Below are 23131 nucleotides of genomic sequence, written 5' to 3'. Positions count from 1 at the left end.
AGTGAGGCACGTACTGGCCACCCTGTGTAAAACTGCAGCCCCTTCCAACTGCACAATTGCCCTTGCCCTAGTCTATATAATTTTCTAGCATTCTATAGCTTTATTTACTGTGTTTATCGTTTATTGTCTTTCTCTTCTCCTCTCCTATTAGACTGAAAGCTATTTTGTTCACTGATGATCCTATGGTCTAGATAGAACACCGTAGGGACCCTATGAATATTTTAAATAAACGTTGGTCCAGGCTCTCTAAAAATACAGACACACACACACTCACACTCATTTTAGTTTTTTTCTTAGCTTATTCTAGATTTTCTCAACCTTAGTACTATTGACATTCTAAGCTAGATAATTCTTTGTTGCTGGGGGGCTTCTCTGGATTCTGCCCACTAGATGTCAGTCATACCCCTTTGTGCCCCAATTGTGACCATCAAAAATGTCTTCAGATATTGTCAAATGTCCCCTGGGAGGCAAGGTTGTCCTGGTTAAGAACCATGAGCTTCGTCCATTGCTTGTATTTTGTACTGCAAAGAGGAGCCTGAGTGCTGAGCCTGTTGGGAAGAGGAGGGAAGGGAAGGGTGTGTCTGCGCACACAGTAACTGGCGCCCCCACTCCATCCTGCCCAGTGCTGCTTCTCAAGGGCATACCTGCCATGCCACTTTCTGTGGCCAACAGGGGACAGCCCAGAATGTACAACATGGCTCAGTTCATCTTTCTCATCTCTCCACTGCCCCCCACCCAACCCTGTCATTTAAACTCTGCAGGCACATCAAACTCTTTGTAGGTTCCCTACAGAAAACTACCTCCTGCCTCCAGATTTGGGGTCTTTTCTATTTCAAATGATTCTCTCCCTTTCACTGCTGTCCAGCCCTTCAACCTCAGCGTAGTATGTCCTCCTTCAGGCAGTTCTCCCTCATTCATCCTAGACTGATTTAGCACTCTCTACCTGCCTGATTATACAATAGGTAGCCAGGCTTTATTGGGATTGCTGATTTAATTGCCTGTCTTCCTTGCTAGGTTATCAGCTCAGAGAAAAAGACAGGACTATCTCATTTACCATCGTTTCCTCAAAACTCAGCAGAGAGCCTGGAACTTGGTCAATATTGACACGAAAAGTGTCAAATAAGTTTTTGAAAATAATTTTAATGTACCAATTTGGTGAAGTGAATAATACATATTTTTTGGACAAGTTTTCAGTTATAGTCATTCTTTCCCCTCTGCCCCCTATCAAATACCAACTACGTATAAGTATCAATGAGTTCATTGGAAGAAAACTTATCTTTTCCCCCCAACCTTTTAATTTTACAATATCAAAATTTCAATAGAAAGGATCCAGCATTGCATATTTCTTCTGTCTTACTGTGACTTCAAAGTAAACCTTTTCTTAGGAAAACATAAGACTGTTAACAAGCTGTCTCTGCTGTTCTTTTAAATAAAAGGATCTTTGCTAATTCCTCATTCTTTAACTCTGATATGTGTAGCAGAAGTTTTAGAATCTGAAAACCCACAAGGTGAATCCAATCCAAAGACTTAGTTTTCTGGGTTCATCCTGGGTTCTGTGGTTGGGTTTTACTTTTTTCTGAAAGAATTTGTTTAAAAGTCGCTCCAAATGAAAACATCCCGTCCCCCCTGCTAATGTAGATTTCTAGTTTCTTTTGAGTAAGGTGAAGCTCTGTAGCGCTGCCATGGTTTCCTCGAGCTGCCTTGGGTGGGGTTGGGGCAGTGGCTGGCTGCTGCTGGACACAGGTATGCTCTCCAGGTCACCCAGTCCCCACCCAGCCAGAGAGACTCTTCAGTGTCACTGGCCTGACCTCCTCGGCATTTAATTTGTGACTCCAGTGTTTAGTCTGCGTTGGATGTGAACTTAAGGGAGGGAAAGGTTAGCCAGTGAACATTTGAATAAAATATGAGTGTAAGAACATCCAGGTGACAAGGATCTGGTAACAGTTGTTCCTGAAAGTGCTCCATTTTACTGGATTTAAAGTTGAATTCTGAAATGAAGCCCAACTGAAATCTATCTTTACGCTCCCAGCACCAACCCAGGGTGCAGAGGATGAGGGGAAGCTGTGATGCTTCTTGGTGCAGAAATGTACAGTGTCCTTTGCTCAGTTCAGCAGGTCCGAGCACGCACATCTCGATTCTCTCCTCTGAGGCTCAGAACAACCCAATTTCCTCTTGCTGGGTGGAGTATTTCCAATTTAGTATGTTTTCTTCTCTAATGAATCACTTCTCCCCGACATTATCCGGACACTAAAACTATAATGGCTTCCCTTGGCGCCAATTCGGGAGGCAGAAAAGCTGAGTTGTTGGATCTCGTTTGTCTGTTACCTGTGTCTTCCGGGTCCCCTGGTGCCCAACTATGCTGATGGGCAGATGAGACTCAAGTCTGACTTTGAGTGGATGGGCTGCCGTGGGCTAAGTTCTTCATTTTCCTGATGCTCACTGCCCTTCTCTGTAAACAGGAGGAAATACTCTTTTGACTGCATCATCACACCCTTAGTCTGGCGTGCAGTACTTAAAGCATTTCAATAAATAGCAGTAGGTTTTGTTATTATTAAATGTTGTTTTAAAGAGGCACTAGAATGAAGCCCTCAAAAAACTTATAGGACTAGTGAAGGCATGTATATGAGTAATGTGAACTCTCTGAAGAAAAACAGTTTCTCCTTTTTAAATCATAGTGTTGTTATTGTCCACCTCGTAAATGCCCTTATCTTCATTGGAGTCAAAGAGCAGCTCTTTTGTCTGTTTCCCTAAGGTATGGAAAGGATTATGGAGGTGCGGGCTGGAGGCCACCCCCACAGCTGGAAGAGTGCAAGTCCTGCCCATTCAGCTCCCATCATGTCCGAATATGGCTGCTTTTCAGAGCAGGTGTTATCCTATCCAATGCAATGGATCTTTATTTTCACAATATTTACAGAGATTGGAAAGAGCGGAATTTCATTCCTCTTTGCCTGGAAAAGAGCTTTGCATTCAGAACTGTACCAAGAAGAGAAAAACAGAGGAGGAATTTTTTTTCTCCTTAATTTGATTTACCCCCAAATTTCTGTGTTGAAGACAATTGTCAGAGAATGAATTTTTCCTTGTAATTCCATCTTCCTTATGATTTTTATAGCATGTGTCATGATGAAATAACCAAGAGTTTATTTTTATAGCTTTTACTGTCCCGTGGTGCAACCATAAATATATTGCAACTTAATAATATCAGTTAAAGTAACTAGTGATGAACTAGAAAGGAATGGCATGGAAGTATACCTGATCTTCTGAGGGACAGTATTTCATTAAATGCTTTTTTTTTTTTTTCCTCAAGTTCATGGGGATTCTTATGAGTATGGCAAAATTTGGCATTTGAAAAAGGTAATTTTTTTAGGTATTTTCTACTTTGCAGAAGTAATACTTAGAATTGCTAGCAATCAAAATGAAAAATCCTCCAGGTGCGTGACTCAAACCCCCATTAGTAGCCATTTTGTCACGTGTAGAATGTGTGGCCGTGTAAGCTCCCGAGAGCAAGGACATTATCTTCTACATGTTATGTTTCCAGTGCCCTGCACCTACGTGTTTAGTCACTGCTTGCTCAGTAGTCCAGAGGACATTTATTAAAGCCCACATTTTCTGATATAGGTGTTGGATTTGGGGATGGAAAGTGAAGAAATGTACAGATTAGGAGCTTAGCTATCTCTATATATTGAGAGCCTACTGAATATGGAAAATAATATTAATCTTACATTTGAAAAAGAATCTTACTCTAGTGCAGCATTTTCCACAGTATGTTCCCTAGGATATTGATTGGAATATTACAAAAAAGAGAGGACTGGAATTAAATAAACTTGGGAAATACTGATTAACCAAATTTAATGTGGACTTCTCAAGAGTGTTTTGCAAATTCCTGAGAGAGCAGTTCCCAAATTTATAGTTCTGTGGCACTTCCCACCCCCACCCTACACCCAGTCCCTTTTTGCCCAACAAGAGTCCTTGTAGAACTGTTTTACTCTGGAAACAGTTTTGAGAATGCAAGGATTACACATAACAAAAGTTTTGGGAGAAGGGACACTTACTGCAAATGTCTTACCTAGCAAGGTGGAATAGCAAGATCCAGGACTAGGAACAGGAGAGCTGTATTTATATTGAGAGGGAGTTTAGAACTTTGAATTCTTGAGTGTGACTGAGGTAGGAAAAGAAACCTTCATGTACCTTTTATGTCATTAGGAGAGGCTTTTTTTTTTTTTTTTTTTTTTACAGATTCTCTGTCTTTTCCACAGGAAAAAATATCAAGCTCATTATCATTAAAAGGCATAGTTTTTAGGATCTGGTATCTCACTTTCTCTGGTGACTTCCTCTGTGTCCTTCTCGCCCACCCCATGACATCCTGTGCACCCCCCTCCTTCCCATGAACTCATTTTCCCAGACTTAGGTCAGATGTTACACCCTCTCAGGATGCTTTCAGCACTTGTTTGGGAGAATTCTGCGCTTCTCTGTCATAGTTGTCGGTTTACATGGCACTCTTTCTAGAATATGGACCTCTGGAGGGCAGGGATGGTATTTCTTTGGGCCCCTGTACAAAACAACAAACACTAGTTGTTGGTGGTGAGTGGATGAATGAAAGATGATACTGTATTTGTTTTCTAGGGATGCCATAATTACCACAAATTTGGTGGCTTAAAACAACAAAACTATTGTTTGACATTTCTGGAGGCCAATTACCCAAAATCAAGGTGTTGGGAGGGATGTACTCCCTTCAGAGGCTCTAGGGGAGACTCCCCCTTTCCGCTTCCAGCTTCTGGTAGCTCCAGGCCTGCCTTGATTTGGGCTGCATCACTCCACACTCTGCCTACATCTTCACTTGACCTTCTCCTCTTCTGTCTGTCTCCTCCGTGTCTCTTATCCAGATAATCCAGGATGATCAATCTCACCTCAAGATCCTTAATTACATCAGAAAAGACTCCCCCCTTTTTTCCCCAAATAAGGTTACACTCACAGGTTCTGCAACATGGACATATCTTTTTGGAACCACCATTCCACCCACTGCAGACACTAGCTAGGTTTTTCAAGATCAGAGGATGCTTAAGGAAAGCCTAGTGCAAGAACAGGGAGCCAGCTACACACGTGAGGGTGAGTATTCAGGGTCAAGTGTTCTAGGTCCAGAGAGCCAGTATAGGCATACATTGCTCCCCAAACGTGTCCCCTAGCAAACATCGTCTCTTCATCCTGCCAGTCTTCACATCAAGTCCGGTTGTGGCCTCAGGATCCTTCTTAACACCAGGTTCTATGAAACTCCCCCCAATTTACTGGAGTGGGCATCTGAAGCAAACAGAATCCCTGAGGTGCTCAACAGAGCAGACTTTCTGAGAGGCATAAACAGAGAGTCTCATTAAAAAGTTCCATAAGAGGCCAAGGAATTCAAGCTCAGTGGAAATGGGACAACACATTTCATCAGAAAACCATGTATTCCTCTTAGGGAGTGATTTGCAGGTAGGGTGGCAGTGTTTGTACATATTTCTTGTCCTGTGTGTACTTCCCCACAGGACCCAAAGGGAAGTACAGGATCCCTCCTCTGTGCTCCACTTCTAAATCTACAGAAGAAATTGAGCCAATTCTGGTTAACATGACAGCTTCTAAAAGCCTCAAATTCTGCTTTCTACATGGATATAAAGGAGTCTGGCAATGTCTGTCCTGCCAACATCCTTCTTCATCTTATCTTTTGTATGATCTTGCTTATATTTGAAAGGCAATAGAGTGGCAAGCTCGGTTGGTGCATTTGGTTTCTCCATCATCAGAAGGTTGTAGTTTCTAGACATATTTTCCCCCCTCTGGCTCAGACAGTACTTCCTTTTAGATTACTTCCCTCATTTCTGGGTGTTTCTTATGTTTCAGCTAGATAGGATGCTGTCAGCACATTTCCCCCCCTGCAAAATTGGTAATTGTGAAAGATAGGGCTATGATTTTTAGTTATTTTCTATCCAAAACACACTGTTTGCAAGACTAAATGTGTTGCAAAGTGCTGTCTGTATCCCCCCACCCCCATCCCTTAGATTGTACTGAAAAAATGCTTACTGTTTGAATGGGTAAATGCCTAGTGACCAGGTTTGCTTATAGGATATCAGGTAGCTCAGAAACAACAGTCCCTTAGTTTGTGGATGATTTGATGGGTTCCAGTGTTGTAGAACACGAACTCACAAAATGGAACCATAAAATCACAGAATGTCAGAGTTGGAACTAGATCAGTGAATTCATCCTCCTCGTCTTACAGATGTGAAAACGGTAGGAATTCCCAATCACCAATTGTTACTCTTTGAGCAGCTCACTTGTGATTTCTCTCATAAAATCGTAGGACTCTAAACAAAGAAACCAGTACTGTACGAATAATACACAAATAATACAATAGAATATTGTTGACTCTACTCACACAGTAAATGGATTCTCTCTCTCTCTCTCTCTCTCTCTCTCTCTCTCTCTCTCTCTCTCTCTCTCACACACACACACACACACACAATATTTGCAGGATGAAACAGATTTTCCACCCCAAAATGTTCTCTGCCATAATAGTGCTGTGATCACCGTAAATATTTTCAGGAGCAATGATCGTGAACCAAAAAGGAATGGCTGTTTGTTTTTCTTTACTACTAATAAAAAAAAAAAAGACCAAAATTGTATGTAGCATGGCATTAAATTTTTAAACCTCATAGTAGTTCTTGCTTTTGGCTTAATTAGTTTTCACTCCTGGAGCATAGTTTTTTTCCAGCTCCATGTTTGTTCCTTAGTAACAAAATGCTTCCAAGTTGGAAGAGTCCGTAGTAAGTCCCACCAGAAAAACAATTGCTTGCTTTGGCTAAGATAAAACTGTACAGGGTTTGGTGTTACCACCCATTTCAGAATCATATGTTCTTCCTAAAAGTCAGTGATGGGAAACCTCAATATAACTTAAAAGCAAAAGTATGTTCCTAAATTCAGCACAAGCCCTAGTATTTGTTACAATGACACTTCCATGGTAAACATTCCTTCCTGGGGCTATTGGTGTATGTACAAAACGTTTCTTAGTATCTTGGGATAGGAGAAATGTTTTCATTGTTTTGAAAAGTGAATCTGTGTAAACTAGTAAATATTTGGCTGAAGTTGAAACCACAGTATAAGAATATATAGCCTAGCCTCACTGGAGTGTACCTGCAGTCAGCATTTTGCAGGATTTTCTTGTTGATGACACTTTGTTCAAGGAATTTTAGACATGGATGAAGAATAGAGATAGTATTTGCTGCCATATGTGGTATACGGTTGACCCATGAACAGTGCTGGTGGGGAGGGGGTTAGGGACACCTCCACGGAGTTGAAAGATCTGCATGTAACTTTTGAGTCCCCCAGAACTTAAGTATTCATAGCCTAGTGTTGACTGGAAGCCTTATTGATAACAGTTGATTAACACATATTTTGTGTTATATATATATTATATACCGCATATACCATATATACCGTATTCTTACAATACAAGTAAGCTAGAGAAAAGAAAATGCTATTAAGAAAATCATAAGGAAGAGAAAATACATTTGTAGTATTTACTGAAAAAAATCTGAGTATAAGTGGACCTGCGCAGTTCAAATCTGTGTTGTTCAAGGGTCAACTGTATATGTAATATATAATATATGGCAGCAAACAATATATTATTATAGTATTTAGTATATCTAGTATATATAATTCAATATATAATTATATGATATATATAATTTAACATATAACACATCATCATAAACATAATATATAGGTATATATAAGTATATATTATATAAGTATATGATAAATATATGTGTGTGTGTGTGTGTATATATATATACACACACATATATCACAGTTCCACCATGTTAACCTGAGACCCCCTCAGAGCCTTAATGTTTTCACCTATATATAATACCTACCAATACCAATATATCGGTAAAATACCTATTAGATTTTTAGCAACTTTTCCTTTTTTTTTTTTGCTTTGTACCATAGTTCTCTTCACTCCTGTGCTTGTCATTCATGCTGCTCAAATATTTCCAGCTTTTCTTCTTCTGAGCTTGATATTCAGGCCCTTTGGAGATTGACACACATGTTCTCAAGCCTCTGCTTTGCCACCTGTGAGCTGTGTGGCTCTGGGCCTTGTAGCACAGAAAGCAATAACTCAACTCGTTTCAAAGTGCTGATGGGCCACATGAAACTGACCCATAGGTGTTGGGTTATGTTACCATCATTGTTGTCAGTGCGATCAGTTTTTTATGCTAGCTGCTAGAATATGAACATATAGCATCCTAATGACAAAATTTACTAATCATATATACATGATGGAACATATAATTTATCATGGTAGTCACAAATTTTATCACTATTCACTATTAAAGAGCAACCACTGCTCATTGATTGCTTCTACTTTCTTTCTAGTGCATTTCTGTAAAGCACCTTGCAAATCATGGTTCAGTTAATCCTTGTGGTACTCGTGCTATTATTGGCCACATTTTGTGGAGGGGGAACTAAAGTTTTGAGATATTGTATCATTCTTGAAGTCATGGTGAGTAAATGATGGAAAATTAAAATTTGAAATTGAGGAGTCTACCTCGAGAGCTCCTACTTGTAGCTATTATTCCACAATGTGCGTACTGATATATTAGATAGAGGCAGTAGTAGCTATAATATGTACCACCCTAAATAATAATTCCAGGACAGACTGTGTCTTGCTTGCCCCTCTGTTTGTAACATTTGTACCCAAAGGAGGGGTCAGCTAGAAATGCTGGTAATCAATTGATTTTCTGGGAGCTTTGGGTCTGGTTGGATTTTTCTTACTCTGAGGTCTCCATAGCGTCGGTGTGATGCCTTTTTCTTACTCTGAGGTCTCCATAGCAGTCGGTGTGATGCCTTTTTCTTACTCTGAGGTCTCCATAGCGTCGGTGTGATGCCTTTTTCTTACTCTGAGGTCTCCATAGCAGTCGGTGTGATGCCTTTTTCTTACTCTGAGGTCTCCATAGCATCGGTGTGATGCCTTTTTCTTACTCTGAGGTCTCCATAGCAGTCGGTGTGACGCCTTTTTCTTACTCTGAGGTCTCCATAGCAGTCGGTGTGATGCCTTTTTCTTACTCTGAGGTCTCCATAGCAGTCGGTGTGATGCCTTTTTCTTACTCTGAGGTCTCCATAGCAGTCGGTGTGATGCCTTTTCTTACTCTGAGGTCTCCATAGCATCGGTGTGATGCCTTTTTCTTACTCTGAGGTCTCCATAGCAGTCGGTGTGACGCCTTTTTCTTACTCTGAGGTCTCCATAGCAGTCGGTGTGACGCCTTTTTCTTACTCTGAGGTCTCCATAGCGTCGGTGTGACGCCTTTTTCTTACTCTGAGGTCTCCACAGCGTCGGTGTGACGCCTTTTTCTTACTCTGAGGTCTCCATAGCGTCGGTGTGACGCCTTTTTCTTACTCTGAGGTCTCCATAGTGTCTGTGTGATGCCTTAGTTATCTTATAAGTGGATTTGACCAGTGTGTTAATTTCATCCTTGTTTGGATCTCTTATCAACCAAGCATGTAGTCAGCATTTAGTAAGCTATTATTTATTTGCCCACTTGTCTTTCCAGAAATATTCTATGCACACACAGGCAAATGTTCCTTCTCTTATTTCCAATTGGAAACATACATAATGGAACATACGTTGCATTTTATATTTGGCTTTCACAGAAATTCGCCTTTGTCTTTTTTTCATGAAGGTATTTAAATTTGTTTTTAAATCTTATTTGTTTATCTTTTTCTTTATGGTATTTAAGCCTTTTCTCTTTCTTAATAAGGACTCCTATATTTCAGAAATAAAAAGAAGGGCCCCATATTTTCTTTTACAATTTTCATGGTTTAATTTTTTTTACATCTCAATCTTTATCAGAAATTTATTTTTGTCATGAAGAATTAAGTAAGGCTTTGCCTTTATTATTATTTTTCTAAATGAGTAGTCAGTTTCTATCCATCATTAATTAATTTATGTTTTCTCTACTGAATCTAAATGCCACTTTTATCATATACTAAATTTCCCTAAGTATGTGCATCTACCATGGACTTCCTCTGTCTTTTTCTTCCTACATCAATATCAAACTGTTCTAAATACCAAAGCTTTAAAATATGTCTTAGTATCCAGATCACTCATCGCTTGACATCCTGAAAGTTTGGGGTAGGTGATAACCTTAGAGGCCATTGAGCAAAATGTTGGTTTACAGAGGAGGTAGCTGAGTCCCTTAAGAAGCAAGTGCCTCCCTTAGGTCTCAGCCCCAGTTGCCTGCAGAGCCAGAAATGAACCTGGGATGTAGGATAGAGTGGATCTTGAACCAGAAGGTGGGGCTTTAACAGAGTAACCCTGTAAGCCCTCAGAGCGTTAATGTTGTTTACTTGTAAACAGTACCTACCTCGCAGGGGGCCCTGAGGAATACATCAGACACTCTGGTGCATCACCTAACACACTACTAGCCACAGAGGACATCGTGGATGCATTTCATTTAATCTGAGCCGTGGCCGCCTGATGTAATCCAGTGGTTGTCCCCATTTCACTATACTCAAACATTTCATAGCCATGCTATGCCTTAAACATTTGACGGCTGAAAGGTACTTGAGAACAATCTTTCCTAACAATTTCTGAAGGGTATTATTATGTGTTCTTAGAAAAATATGGGTTCTGTGGTTAAATAGTTGTGGGAAAAGGTGAGTTAAATCAAGTTAAGTAAGATCTTTGCTATGGGACTTCAGAGACTTTCTTATGCTAATGTCTACCATAAATCAGGGAACTAGCTGCACTGCCCATGTTGGCTTCGCTGTGGAACACACCTTCACTCCCCCATTTAATTTTTTCCCAACACTTAGGAGGATTTCAAAGAACGGATATTATTTACTTTAGAGCAGTATGTCTCAAACTTGAGAAGAAATTCCTTTTAAGAGAAAAAAATAAAAAACATTGTAGACACCCAGTATTGCCTTATGTAATAATTATTACTTCTGTCACTTAATTAGGTACAAAGATAAGACTAGGCATGCTTATAGCTCTTAACAGAACTATGAAACCACATAAAAATTACACACTAAATGAAAATATAATGTCAAAGCCTGTAAAATTTAAATTAGTGATATTAACTTTATATAGAAAAGGATTGTGTTTGCTGGATGTAAATTCATACTTGATGTGAATATGGTGCCAACTGCTGTGCGCAGATGCTAGTTCAGGAGCTCTGCAGTGGAATGCTATGTGATGACCTAGTTTTCTTACTTACTGCCGTTTCTATATTGCTGTTGAACCCCTTGTTTGCATGGTCATTATGATGTCCCATGGACAAGATTCGGAGGGATATATATCTGAGAAATAAGTTTTGCTGTAGTTTCTTCATTTCACCCCAAAGGAATCTTTAGTGCAAACACAAAGGCAGATACTGAAATCTCTTAATCTTTGGTTAGAAGGAGTCATTTACGTGATCGAGAATAAGTTCACTTTAATTTTGAGATGATCATTGCAAAGAAAAGACAACATAAAACAATTCTTACAGCAAACTCATAGATCCTTGGACACAGGTCCTATCCTCCAGGAGTGTGGGCCCTGATTTGAGAGACATGACTTTAAAATACGGGTTTAATTCTCTTTTAAATAAAATGACTACAGTTACTAATTTGTTAGTCATTTACAAACATGTCAGACATACCTAGATGGAGGTTACTTATTTGGATTTATTGAAAAACACTGACCTTGAGATCACAAAATTATTACTTAATCTTGGTACTAAGTTATCAGTGATTTAAGTGTTTTGGCTTTCAGTGATAGTTTAGAAAGTTTGTGGCACATCTAAGTAGGATCAATATTTTAAAATTTTATGTTGAAATGAATTTTAATGTTTTAACTTAATGTGCTTACTTGAAGGGAATGTGCGATATGAATGATACATGGTGTTTTCTTAAACTTGTTTTTGGTAATAGTAAATGTTTTGAAGATGGGCTTTTCAAATGTTAGGAAGTACTAAGATGAATAGCTTTGCAAATTGGTTTTAAGTATTTTGAATTTATAACTATCATCATATTGCAAAATAACATTGACTTTGGAATGGCTTACTTCCTTTTGTAGTAATTCAAAAATATTATGACAGCTATAGTTTTATAGTAAGCATAAAAACCAGTGAGGTAAGTTCAATGAGGTAAGGTTAGTGTTGGAAGTTTTATTAACAAAAACTTTAAGTATTAACACATGAGTTACAATTCCCATGTGTTTTCAGAAATTTGCTGGAACTGAATTGAACATTAAATTTTGAACTTTGGACTAGTCACTTAAAACCACCTAATTTTAGTGTAAGAAGTAGCCAAAAACTTAAGTATGAAAACAGGCTTTATAAAGTTGGCTGGATTATTAACCCACATATGATATGAATTCTTCCATGTAGGTGATATGAAGCACTCTGAACCCAGCATTGTTTTCTTCAAGTAGGTGGCATGTGGGACTTGGGTATAATTTTTTGACAGGTAGGTAAGACAAAATGCATCTTTACAACTTGAAAATCTCAACTGTGTTATTAACAAGCTGGTGATTGTAACTTAACTTTTATAAACACAGCATGTGGTTATACAATACTAAAAATCCCTGAATTTTATATTTTGAATTGAAATTGTACAAGAGAACAGACATAATTTAAGAGAACGGTATACTGTAAATTATGAAGCACTCTACAATGCAGCCATTATTGTTTCTCTTTGTGCTATCTGAATATCTTAAAATATAATATCGGTTTTTCCCCTGGTCAAATGTAGAGGCTTCGGGCTGCTAGATGAAAGTGGGCACACAAGTGGGAGCATGTCAGTCAGTACCACGCCACTGACTGCAGTGATCACCAGGAGCGTAAACACACCTTGGGTATTATGTAGCCACCTTGGAGAGCTTAAAGGCGGAATTGGAATGACCAAAATCTCTTGTTACTGATGAGTGCAAGGGGCAGAGAGACCTTAAAACTATAGATTGAAAACCAGCGACCCTCTTAGGAAAAGGATTTCTCTTGGTATTCGACTATATAGATGTCTTCTCCTTACAAGTTTTCTTAACTTGATTTCAGACAGTTGCGTCTAAGTGGGAGTAAATCTGTACATGTGCGGAAGATGTCCTAATTAGTCTTCTGGAGGACTGTTAATATAACTACAATATGGCTCATCCACACATACGTTAGACTCTAGTCCACTTTCTGTTGTCTCAGGAGCTTCCAAGTCACGCAGCCGTTTACACTTTGAATGTTTTCTAGCATCTCAGACTGTATATACCTAATACTGAACTCTTGATTTCCTGCCATCAAGTCAGATTGTCCCCTAGTCTTTCCCAACACAGGCAATAATTCCACTAGTTGCTTCAGCCAGTAACCCAGGAGTTACCTTTGATTCCTTCCTTCTTTTTACCCATGTGCATACAAACTCTCGGTTCTGCCAGCTGCCCCCTGATAATATCTCAAAACGTGTCTCAAACACAGCCACGTTCTCCCTCTCCACCCCCTCAGTCCTACTGTGTTTCCCCAAAAATAAGACCTAGATGGACCATCAGCTCTAATGCGTCTTTTGGAGCAAAACTAGTATAAAACCTTGTTTTATTTTACTATAATATAAGACTAGGTCAGTATAATATAATATAACTAATGTAATAATAAATACCGGGTCTTACATAAGACCAGGTGTAATATAATGTAATGTAATATAATATAATATAATATAATATAATATAATATAATATAATATGATAATATAATACAAAGTCTTATATTAATTTTTGCTCCAAAAGACACATTAGAGCTGATTGTCCAGCTAGGTCTTATTTTCCGGGAAACTGCAGTTCTGGCGGCCACTGTCTCTCTGGTTGACGGCATTAGCTTACTACAGGTTCCCCGGCCTCCATTCCTGCCTCCTAGTGTCTGTTCAGAGAACAGCATCAAATTGTCTTGCCCTTGGCCAATAAAAAGACTCTGTTGGTCTTTTCTTTAATATTTCCGATTTCTGGTTCAATGAGGTAGTTTATCTCCATTCACTTCTACATTTTTTGCCACAGACCTAAAAATCAATCATTTCTACAGAGAATTTTTTTTACTCTAGTGAGAGATCGCTGTTAGAGACCACATTCTGGGTGCTTAGGGTGGGGGCTCATCGTTACTAGTCACTTTTTTCTAAGCCTTTTTAATGGGTAAAGCTAGAAAATGATTTTTTTAAACGAAAACTATATCATATGTTCATACTTATTAGTATTACAAGGCCTTTTTTTAAGACCCAAATTTATTAAAATCCGAAATTATCTTTAACGCAGTGGAGTAGGTATAAAGCACAACTTATCTAAAGATCAATAAATACATTTAGTGTTCCAATATCATACAGTAAAGAATAGCCATCAGTTAAACAAATCATTTTACTGAATACTAAAGTGTCAGCTCGGGTTTGATTTATAATAGCTGGTAGATATTTGCTCATTCACGATTTTATTATTTTGTATGCACACAAACACACATAGACATTTCCACTAATAAGCACAGATATCTACAAATTAGCCTTTTGTCAGTCCAGTTTTTTACAAGGATTTTACATAAAGTCTTAGAGTTTACATTTGTAGTACTTCCTCTTATTATAAAAATCTTGTTTACTAATGATATTGGCACAATACTTATTTACTATACCCTCCCCCAACTTCACAAATGTAGGGTTCAGTAAATCATAGAGTCTTTTGTTAAAAGACTGTATCTCTAACCTAGAACAATGCCTGACACAAAATCAGTTCTTCATATTTGTTGAATGAATAAATAAATAATTCTAGTTATTGGAGATAAGAGTACCTACAGTGAAGAAAATTATGAAATCAAAATAGCTGCACATGTCAAAGAACAGAAGGACATAATCCAAACATCGGGTAAGAGATGGACACATCCTCATCTATATAGCAGTTTTTGATGGTACAGCTATTGAAGGACAGTTTTCTGAAAGGCACCTTTTGTTATAATTAGAGATTGGTGTGAAAGAACTTTTAAAAAGCAATAGTTATTCGGAATTCTTCCTTTCAGCACGATTCCAGGAAGATCGTGCTAACAAAATCACCAAACCAATGAAGTCACTGACACTTCTGTGGTTCTCTTTGGTAAAGATCAATAAACAGCCTCTGATGGCCAGAGAAGGGAATGCCGTAGGACTCCTGCCTGTAACCTTGCCGCCAGCTAGTACATCACAGTGGTCCAGTCATGCTCCTTGAAGCTCCAGCTCTCTGTCCTTTTGAGGCCACGAAGAGTTCACAGTAGGTCATTGTGATGGTATTTCCTGTGCCAGGGCTTAGACAAGCTTGTTTGCTGTCAGGCCAGAATCTTCCTGGAAGTATCTTTATGCAAAGGTGATTGAAATCTAAGCATTGAAACTTTGGGTTTACCACTCATGGGCCTGCACTGTTCGATACGGCAGCCATGAGCTATGTGTGTCTACTGAGCGCCTGAAATGTAGCCAGTCCTGACTGAGATGTGCTGAAAGTGTAAAATAAACTCTGGGATTTGAAGACAATACCAAAACAGAATGTAAAATGTGCCATTAATTTTATTCATGTTCATTACAGGTTAAATAATAGCATTTTGGACATAGTGGTTTAAATTAAAGATAGTATTAAAATGAATTTCACTTTAAAAAAATTTTTTTAACGTGGCTATTAGAAAATTTTAAATTACAGATGTGGCTTGTATCATATTTCCATTGGACACACCGTCTTAAATCTTATTCCTGGAAGAGTGGGAGTGCGTGTGCAACATTTCAAGCCAATCCGTACATCTCAAACACTTCACCAAAGAAAAATCACTCCTCGCGTCAATTATGTTAATTGACCAAATTTCAGGTGTGCATCAAATATAAAGAATATTGAGGCACTTTTGTTAGCCAACTGTGGCATGTCAGCTTTTAATTAAAGTCTTTCGCAGGCTAATTAACTACCCTGGAGAATTTATTCCCTGTTGGGAAATACACTCATCCACCCACCCAACCAGACACCCCTCCACACAGACGCGCGTATCATACAGGGAATGCTGAAATATTTTAAAGTAAATGACAGACAATGTAACACCCTGGTACATGTTAGAGCACAAAACCTTATTTGCTGGTTCTCCACTTTTCCTCAGGGCTGTTGATTAGCAAGCAACCTTTATTGCATTCCTGCAGTGTATAAATCACTGGGTTAGGGGCTGTGGAAAGCAGAATAATAAAATATAATAACAATAGCAAAAATTTATTGAGTGTTTCTGGGTGCCAGGCCCTGTGCTCAGGGCATTGCGTGTTATTTAATTCAATCCCCAAAATAACTTGATGAAGGAGATACTGCTATATCCTCATTTTGCTTATTACCCCTGAGTTTTGTTTCCAACATTTGGAAGGCCTATGGGTAAGCAGTGGCCTTTACCACGAGTTGCTTGAACACATATATTTGTAATGCAGAGACTTTGGCAAAACAGAGTTGTCCACTTGAGCCACTTCTCTGTACAAACTGAAGTTCAAGCCAATGAGATTCTTCCTCTCCAGTCTCTCTCTTTTCCCCAAGGCCTTGATCTTTAACTTCTGCATCCTTTCCCTAGGGTCAGCTCCCTCTTCATTTTAGCTCTGTCCTTGCCTCTCTGCCACTTCCTCCCTCCTTTGGATTTGTGATGAAAGGATAGAGGAAAGCCGATTTTGAGATTTTACACATAGAAGGAGTAGAGAGAGATAAAATAGGCCTTTTATTTTTTTTTTAGGTTTATGGCTATCTCGAAGACAAACAAATCTTACTAGTTTTAAGGTGCCCGCTTCTTAGCAAAAACAGAAGAAATTATTCTAATAATTTCTGAGTCATTTAACACATCATACAATAAGTCCAATCCATGTTGGGGGTGGTGGATTTGTGTGTGTGTTGGGGGCAGGGGGAGGGATGCTCCTTCTTGTGGTCTCTTGAGGTTTTTTTATGGAGGTTCTGCCATCTTGTAGCTCCACCATCTGGAAAGTGTAGCCTCCAAGATCTCTGAGGAGAGAAGAGGAGAGGAGGAGAGAAGAGAAGAAGAGAAGAAGAAGAAGAAGAAAGAGAGAGAAAGAGAGAGAGAGTCTGTGTGTGTGAGTGGGGTGACATGGACAGGAAGTGATGTATAGTGTCACTTTTGCGTACATTTCATGAATAAACAAACAGCCCCATCTTCCCAAAGGCAGCTGGGAAGGGAGATCTTCCCTATGTTCAAGAAGAAAAGGAAAATTGGATGTGAGTGAGAAGTAGTGGTTACTACCACAGCAAGTTTTAGATTTTAGGTTATTTTCAGTGTTTGTGTCTTCGGAAGCTGTATACATTATACATACTTCCAACTTTGAAACTGTCTCCCTATTTGAATGATTGCAAGTTGAATCAAATTCAAATATGCCCTTAACCCAAGTCTACTATTAGGAAAAACAAACAAACAAAACTTTGAATGTGAAATAAAACTATATTGGGATCTTTTGTGAGTGTTCCAGTTTCATTTTCTTTTAAAGTTGTTCTTTGTGATAGCATGTTTATTCAATTCCTGAAGCGTTGTCAAGTAAGTAGTATTTAATCTGTGAAAAATTTCAAGTGGCCCCTTTTTCTCTCTCAAGTGGTTTTTTTTCCCCCTCAAGTGTTGCTGTAGTCATTTTAAAATCGAAACGAACCGTTTGATTTTAAAAAATTATTTATGGCACATCAAGTAGCACTTAGTGTTCTGTCACAACATTGAAACCGTTTCTGAAGGCCCATGTAAAATATGGCAGAAAGGTCGGGAGGCTTATGTATAGAACTTCTACAAACATACCTCACCATTGGAACTGGTTATAATTCCTGGGTGCTGACATGAAGATTAATAATGTTTAACTCTGATTTTGGCAATTTTTGCCAATTTCATTGCCATGGTCCTTTTCTTTCAAGTTATTACCTGGAACTGAAGTGATAACAAATGTTTCATGTTTTATACTGCCAGATAAAAGGTTAAATTTTCATATATTATATGCTCATACACACACACACACACACACACACACACTCACACACTCACACTCACATAAACACACGCACAACTGGATCAGAAAGAAATGAGTAATTCTCGTAAAATGAAAAGATTGTCCTAGTTTTTAACATTAGGTGACTAGTTCCCATGCGGTTAAGTCATATGTAAAAATTGGAAATTCAACCTAGTATGGGTCTTTGTGCACTGACTATGTCATACAGTTCTAATTTTCTTTTGTTTTCTGGGAAATGATGGTGCTTTTGCTTGCCAAGTTTTATTATTGAGTCAACTGCCAAAGTTTAAGAGAGAGAGTCAAGGACCCTTAAAATTATTTGGTGTTGAGTGAAGAGGCAAAGAAAAGTATTTCATATTCCCAAACATTTTAACTTTTATATCTCTACCTGATGTTGGAATATAATCTAAACTTCAAGGCTTTTCTGATTCTTTTTAAAACGATGTGCACTGTTGAGTGAAGTCCAAATATTAGTGAGGGGAACTTTACTCCTACTCATTGATACCCAGTTTGAAAGGACATATTCTAATTTTTAATAGACTATATTCTTTCTTGCCTGATCTTCCCTGTGTTTAAACTTCTGTGCATCAGAAGGCCTGTGCGCCTGCTTGTGGTTTTGTACCATCTGGAAGTTAAAATTTGACTTTAGAAATGATGTCATACTTGCTTGCTGCAAACTGGGCTAATGTTGGTTGAGAATTGGATACAGTTCAGGTCAAAGTTTTGTCTTTAAGAAAAAAAGGTCCGTAAGCTTCGTTTCTTGATTGTAGGAGACTGCAAAGCTGTGAAGACAGAGTGAAGGTAATTGAAGGGCACGATTCAAATTCCTTTGAAGCTAAGTACATGCTTTTGGGCGCATGGAAAATAAACTCCAAAGCAGAAGATCTCAGCTGGCACAGAATCCCTCCTGCCATGTAGAGTTTGGGTATTACGAGTAGTGTGTTGATCACAACCATCCTTGCTCTCTATTTTATTCCTGGAGAAATATTCTTAGAGCTAGGGTTGCTTTTTCTCTCTTCTGGGCTGAGGAATATGGCGGCAGAGCACTGATAGATCACGCATGGTGAGAAGGTGCTGCAAATGTTTAATGTATTACTCATCAATACGGAGTCTTTTCTTCTAAACTCTTTTCAGCACCACTCACTACCTCCCATATTGTAATTTATTTATATCACAGTTTTGGATATTGGGCATTTCCTTTAGTCCAGATATAAATCATCAATCTTTCTTAGCTAGAATGCAGGGCTAATGGGACCAGTTTCTTTTCACACTGAGTCCTGGTCAACCTGAGGGCAAATCTCTACAAATGAATGTAACCCCTTCTAACCAAGCTATACTCTGGAGTGTTCAGCATGCCCTGCCAATTCCCAAGGAACCCACCAAATGCCATTCTTTATGTATAAACTAAAAATCCTGTTTGTTCACCAGGTATGATGAAAACCCAAAGTCGAGTAATGGTGTTATTCTAGGTTGGTAGGTGAAGATAACGTTAAGCAAAGATAGGCCACTTCAGAATTTGGGATGCTTACACTTTTGTGCAACTGCCGTGAATGTTCATTTAGGGAAGGGAAGATCCCTGTGCACCTTCCCGGCCCCTAGATCTTTATGACAATTGTGTGAGAAGAGGCTTAGACATCAGATGTTTGGAGAATCTGCAGTTCTCACCCTCTGCAGTCACAGAATGTCCATCCTTGCTTGTAATGCAGTCAGGGTCATTCTGCCACCCCTGGCATTGTCACCCCTTCCCTTTCTGGGACCTCCCAGCTTCATCTTCTCTGGGACCGAAACTAGAAAACTCTCCTCTCACCCACCTACTCATCACCTTTGACCTTTAGAAACACAACTTTGATACCCTTTTCTTGGAAAGGGTAAGAAAAGGAGATTCTACCCCAATAACTTTTTCTTCTTTATCTCTAATATCATTATTCTTCCATGATGTATTCTATTAAGACTGATTCCTGCCTTTAAAATAATAAAATGTGAGGAATTTAGAGACTATCTGTTCCACCTCTTTGTTTTACGAGTGGAGTAACTGAGGCTGGAAGCCTGGGTGGGGGCAGTAAGTTATCGTGATCCTCACAGCTGAATAGAAGCAGAATCCAGCTTGAAACTTAATGTCTTCTTTTCATTGATTGACCTTTTGGACTCTGTGTCCTCATAGTACTTACGTATCTATTTATTTTGGCTTTTTATGGTATTCCTGCACCCTTTTTTTTTTTTTTCACTTTTATCTTCCCCCCGTTTTCATCCAAGTTTTACTTGCTGTTAGTGTAACGAGCAAAATTTGCTCTGAGATGCAGCAGCCCCCTCCATGCCCCTGTGTCATTTCTTCTTCCCCAAGACAACGCATTTTAACTCTGTCGCCTAGTTTTTTTTGATATCTCTAAATAGCATGCTTGTGTCACTACTCCCTGGTTGTTGATGTGCTACTATCTATGAAATCCCTGGTCTGGAGGGCGCGGATTGGAGCCTTCTATCACCCCAGTACCCCACATCACCCATGTCGATGTTTTTTATATGTGATCTTTGGAATGTTACATTTAAAAAAATAAAGCTTATGTTTCCTCCTTTTATTCTTGGCATTTGAAAAGCAGGAATTGTAATAATCTAATTTTTGAGCTAAGGTAGAAATTGGATTTTTAGGATTTTTTTTTTTTTGTATATTTCGTCTTTTTTTTTTTTAATTCCGCCTTTTAGTATTTGGAAAACAGTCTTTCCTAAAGCTGGTGAATGGTTGTCATTTCCACATTTTCTTCTTCCAGCGCCCGCATGTACTTCCTCTTGGCAACATGTATTTTTGTAATTTAGGAGTGTTTCTTCACAAGTCAGTCTTGCTCTTCCGGAGGTCTGAGGCGTGGCCAGTTGTGTCCTCCCTATTCCTGGAGGAAGCTGCAGAGGGAGCGGGCACTGTACCCACCCCCTGGGCTTTCACAGCACAGGGGATCAGTGTGCTTTGTCTCCCAGCATCTGCTTTCACAACATGGGGACACACTATTACTTCATGGCATCTTATTTCATATAAATCTATAGTAAAAAATATATCACTGTTCAGATACACACACAACAGGACTTTGAGATAGATACAGACTATTAAAATGCTGGGCGTCGACTTGCCTATGAACAGTGGTTTGGTCACGCTGTCCTGAGAGGCATACTGCTGTCCTGCCCCCTCATAGGGCACGACTAATGGATACTGATAACCTCTGTGTCAAACCACGACGCTCTTTCTTTTCCTGATTTCAGGTAGATGCGCTGAGATTACGATTGGAAGAGAAAGAATCTTTTCTCAATAAAAAAACAAAACAGCTGCAGGACCTCACGGAAGAGAAGGGGACACTGGCTGGAGAGATTCGTGACATGAAGGATATGTTAGAAGTGAAGGAACGAAAAATCAACGTTCTTCAGAAAAAGGTGAGTAACTGACATAAGCCCTTCAGGTTGGGAATTGGTATCATCCATGCTTTGTCATTTCAGAGAAATTTTTGAGCTTGTTGAAAAGAAGAAATTATTTTTTAAGAATTTTAGATTAGGAAGTATAAACTTTTAACTTACTGCTATTGAACTTACTCATGTCACTTTTAGCATGGCCTAATGACTTTTCTATTTGATTACCTGAAAAGTTAATAGTGATGATTTTTTTTCATTTGCCATCTTAAACAAATAATCGTACAAATTTAGATGAAAGTCTAAAATAATAAAAAGTCAAAACAGTTAATCTGTCCTTTTTTCTTACAGAGAGTTGAGCAAAAACAAAGTATTTTGTAGGTCTTAAAGGTATTTTAGATGCATGTTGTATTTGCATAAACTTTAGTAGATCTTATCCTGCCAAACCCATGCAGATTTTAGCAGGGTTGGGGGTGTTGTTTACATCCATTACTTGATTGGAATCAACGAGAGAATATATAGTAAACCCTGACTACGATGACCTAACACAGAACATGCCTGACCTGGTAAGGGCCCTTCTTTCCTTCCTTCTTTCAGCAGCTCATTTTCTCCATTGTAGGATCTAGATTTTGTCGACAGCAGTCCAATTTCCTTTTGGAAAATTCCCATTTGCTACTGTGTACAGTTTTGTGCAGCCATAGGGTCCCCTGCCTTCCCCTAGGTAAAGGGTAGACACAAAGTGAAACCAATACTTGCTCTTTTAAGAAAAAGAAAATGCATTATAAAGGCATAGGGTTCTCAGATTAACAGACAACCAGCATGGACACGGGGCAGGAATCAGTGGTAGGCAGCAGGAGCTGGCTGGCAAGGGCACTGCCATAGGCTGGCATGTTGCCAGGCACCCATGCTACAGCCATAGGCAAATGGCATCTAATTGGCCCCTTCTCTTGGTGTCATTTGCCACTATCATCTCTCCCTTTGTTGATATCAATGGCATCCTACTTGTTTTTCCTGCTTCTATCCTTACCTTTTCTATAGCCTGTTCTTAAGACAGACGCTAGAGCAATCCTTTTAAAACATACAATTCATATCACATTCTGAGCAAAACTTTCCAGCTCTAACAACCAGCTACATAATTTGTGGGGCCTAGTGCAAAGTGAAAATGTGGGGTCCTTTGTACAAAGCTGATTGTAAATTTCAGGGTGGGAGCAATCGCAGAGCTTTAAACTAAGCCTGGGACCCTTCCGAATGTGGGGCCCGGTGCAGCTACACAAGTCATACCCCCGTAAAGCTGTCCTCATCTTGACTGGCTTCCATCTTCACTCCCAGGGTATTGGTGATCTGATGGATCATGTTATTAATTCGTTTCTGTCAAGATCTTTAAAGACAAAACCCTGGTCATTGGAGGCCCCCTATGAAGCTCCAGCTAACTGGTACAGATAATTAGAAGAGAGCTGGGGAGAGACTACTGAGGACCCCTGAGTCAAAGGGGCTGTCCAGGGCAGGTGGGACTAACAGAAACAGTGACAGTGGCAGTCCTTGGAAGATGTACTGAGGGATCAAAACAAGTCTTTTCGCTTAAAATACCCATCAGAGAATGATAACAAAAGCTGACATTTATTGAACATTTATATGTTGAACACTGTATGCTGGATACTCTGTTGTGCTCTTCGCCTGCACTGTTGACTTTCTCTTGACCGTAACCCTGTGAGGCTGTTTCAACCCCAGGAAACTGAAGGATACTGAGGCGTGTGGTAGGCTTGCC

The 23131-nt window shown here is 39.2% G+C and overlaps 1 protein-coding gene across 14 annotated transcripts in view; it reads left to right on the top strand.

The window, feature by feature from the left end:
• ERC2 (ELKS/RAB6-interacting/CAST family member 2) overlaps positions 1 to 23131 on the top strand; it is a 923425-nt gene that overhangs the window by 355076 nt on the left and 545218 nt on the right. For all 14 annotated transcript variants that reach the window (XM_033133186.1, XM_033133187.1, XM_033133185.1 and 11 more), the window contains one exon: positions 21226 to 21393. In XM_033133186.1, the coding sequence (XP_032989077.1) occupies positions 21226 to 21393 (168 nt within the window). The remainder of the gene's footprint in view (positions 1 to 21225; positions 21394 to 23131) is intronic.

This window comes from Rhinolophus ferrumequinum, chromosome 17, assembly GCF_004115265.2.
Source record: "Rhinolophus ferrumequinum isolate MPI-CBG mRhiFer1 chromosome 17, mRhiFer1_v1.p, whole genome shotgun sequence".
NCBI classification, from domain to species: Eukaryota; Metazoa; Chordata; class Mammalia; order Chiroptera; family Rhinolophidae; genus Rhinolophus; species Rhinolophus ferrumequinum.
This window is presented reverse-complemented; position numbering and strand designations above follow the sequence as displayed.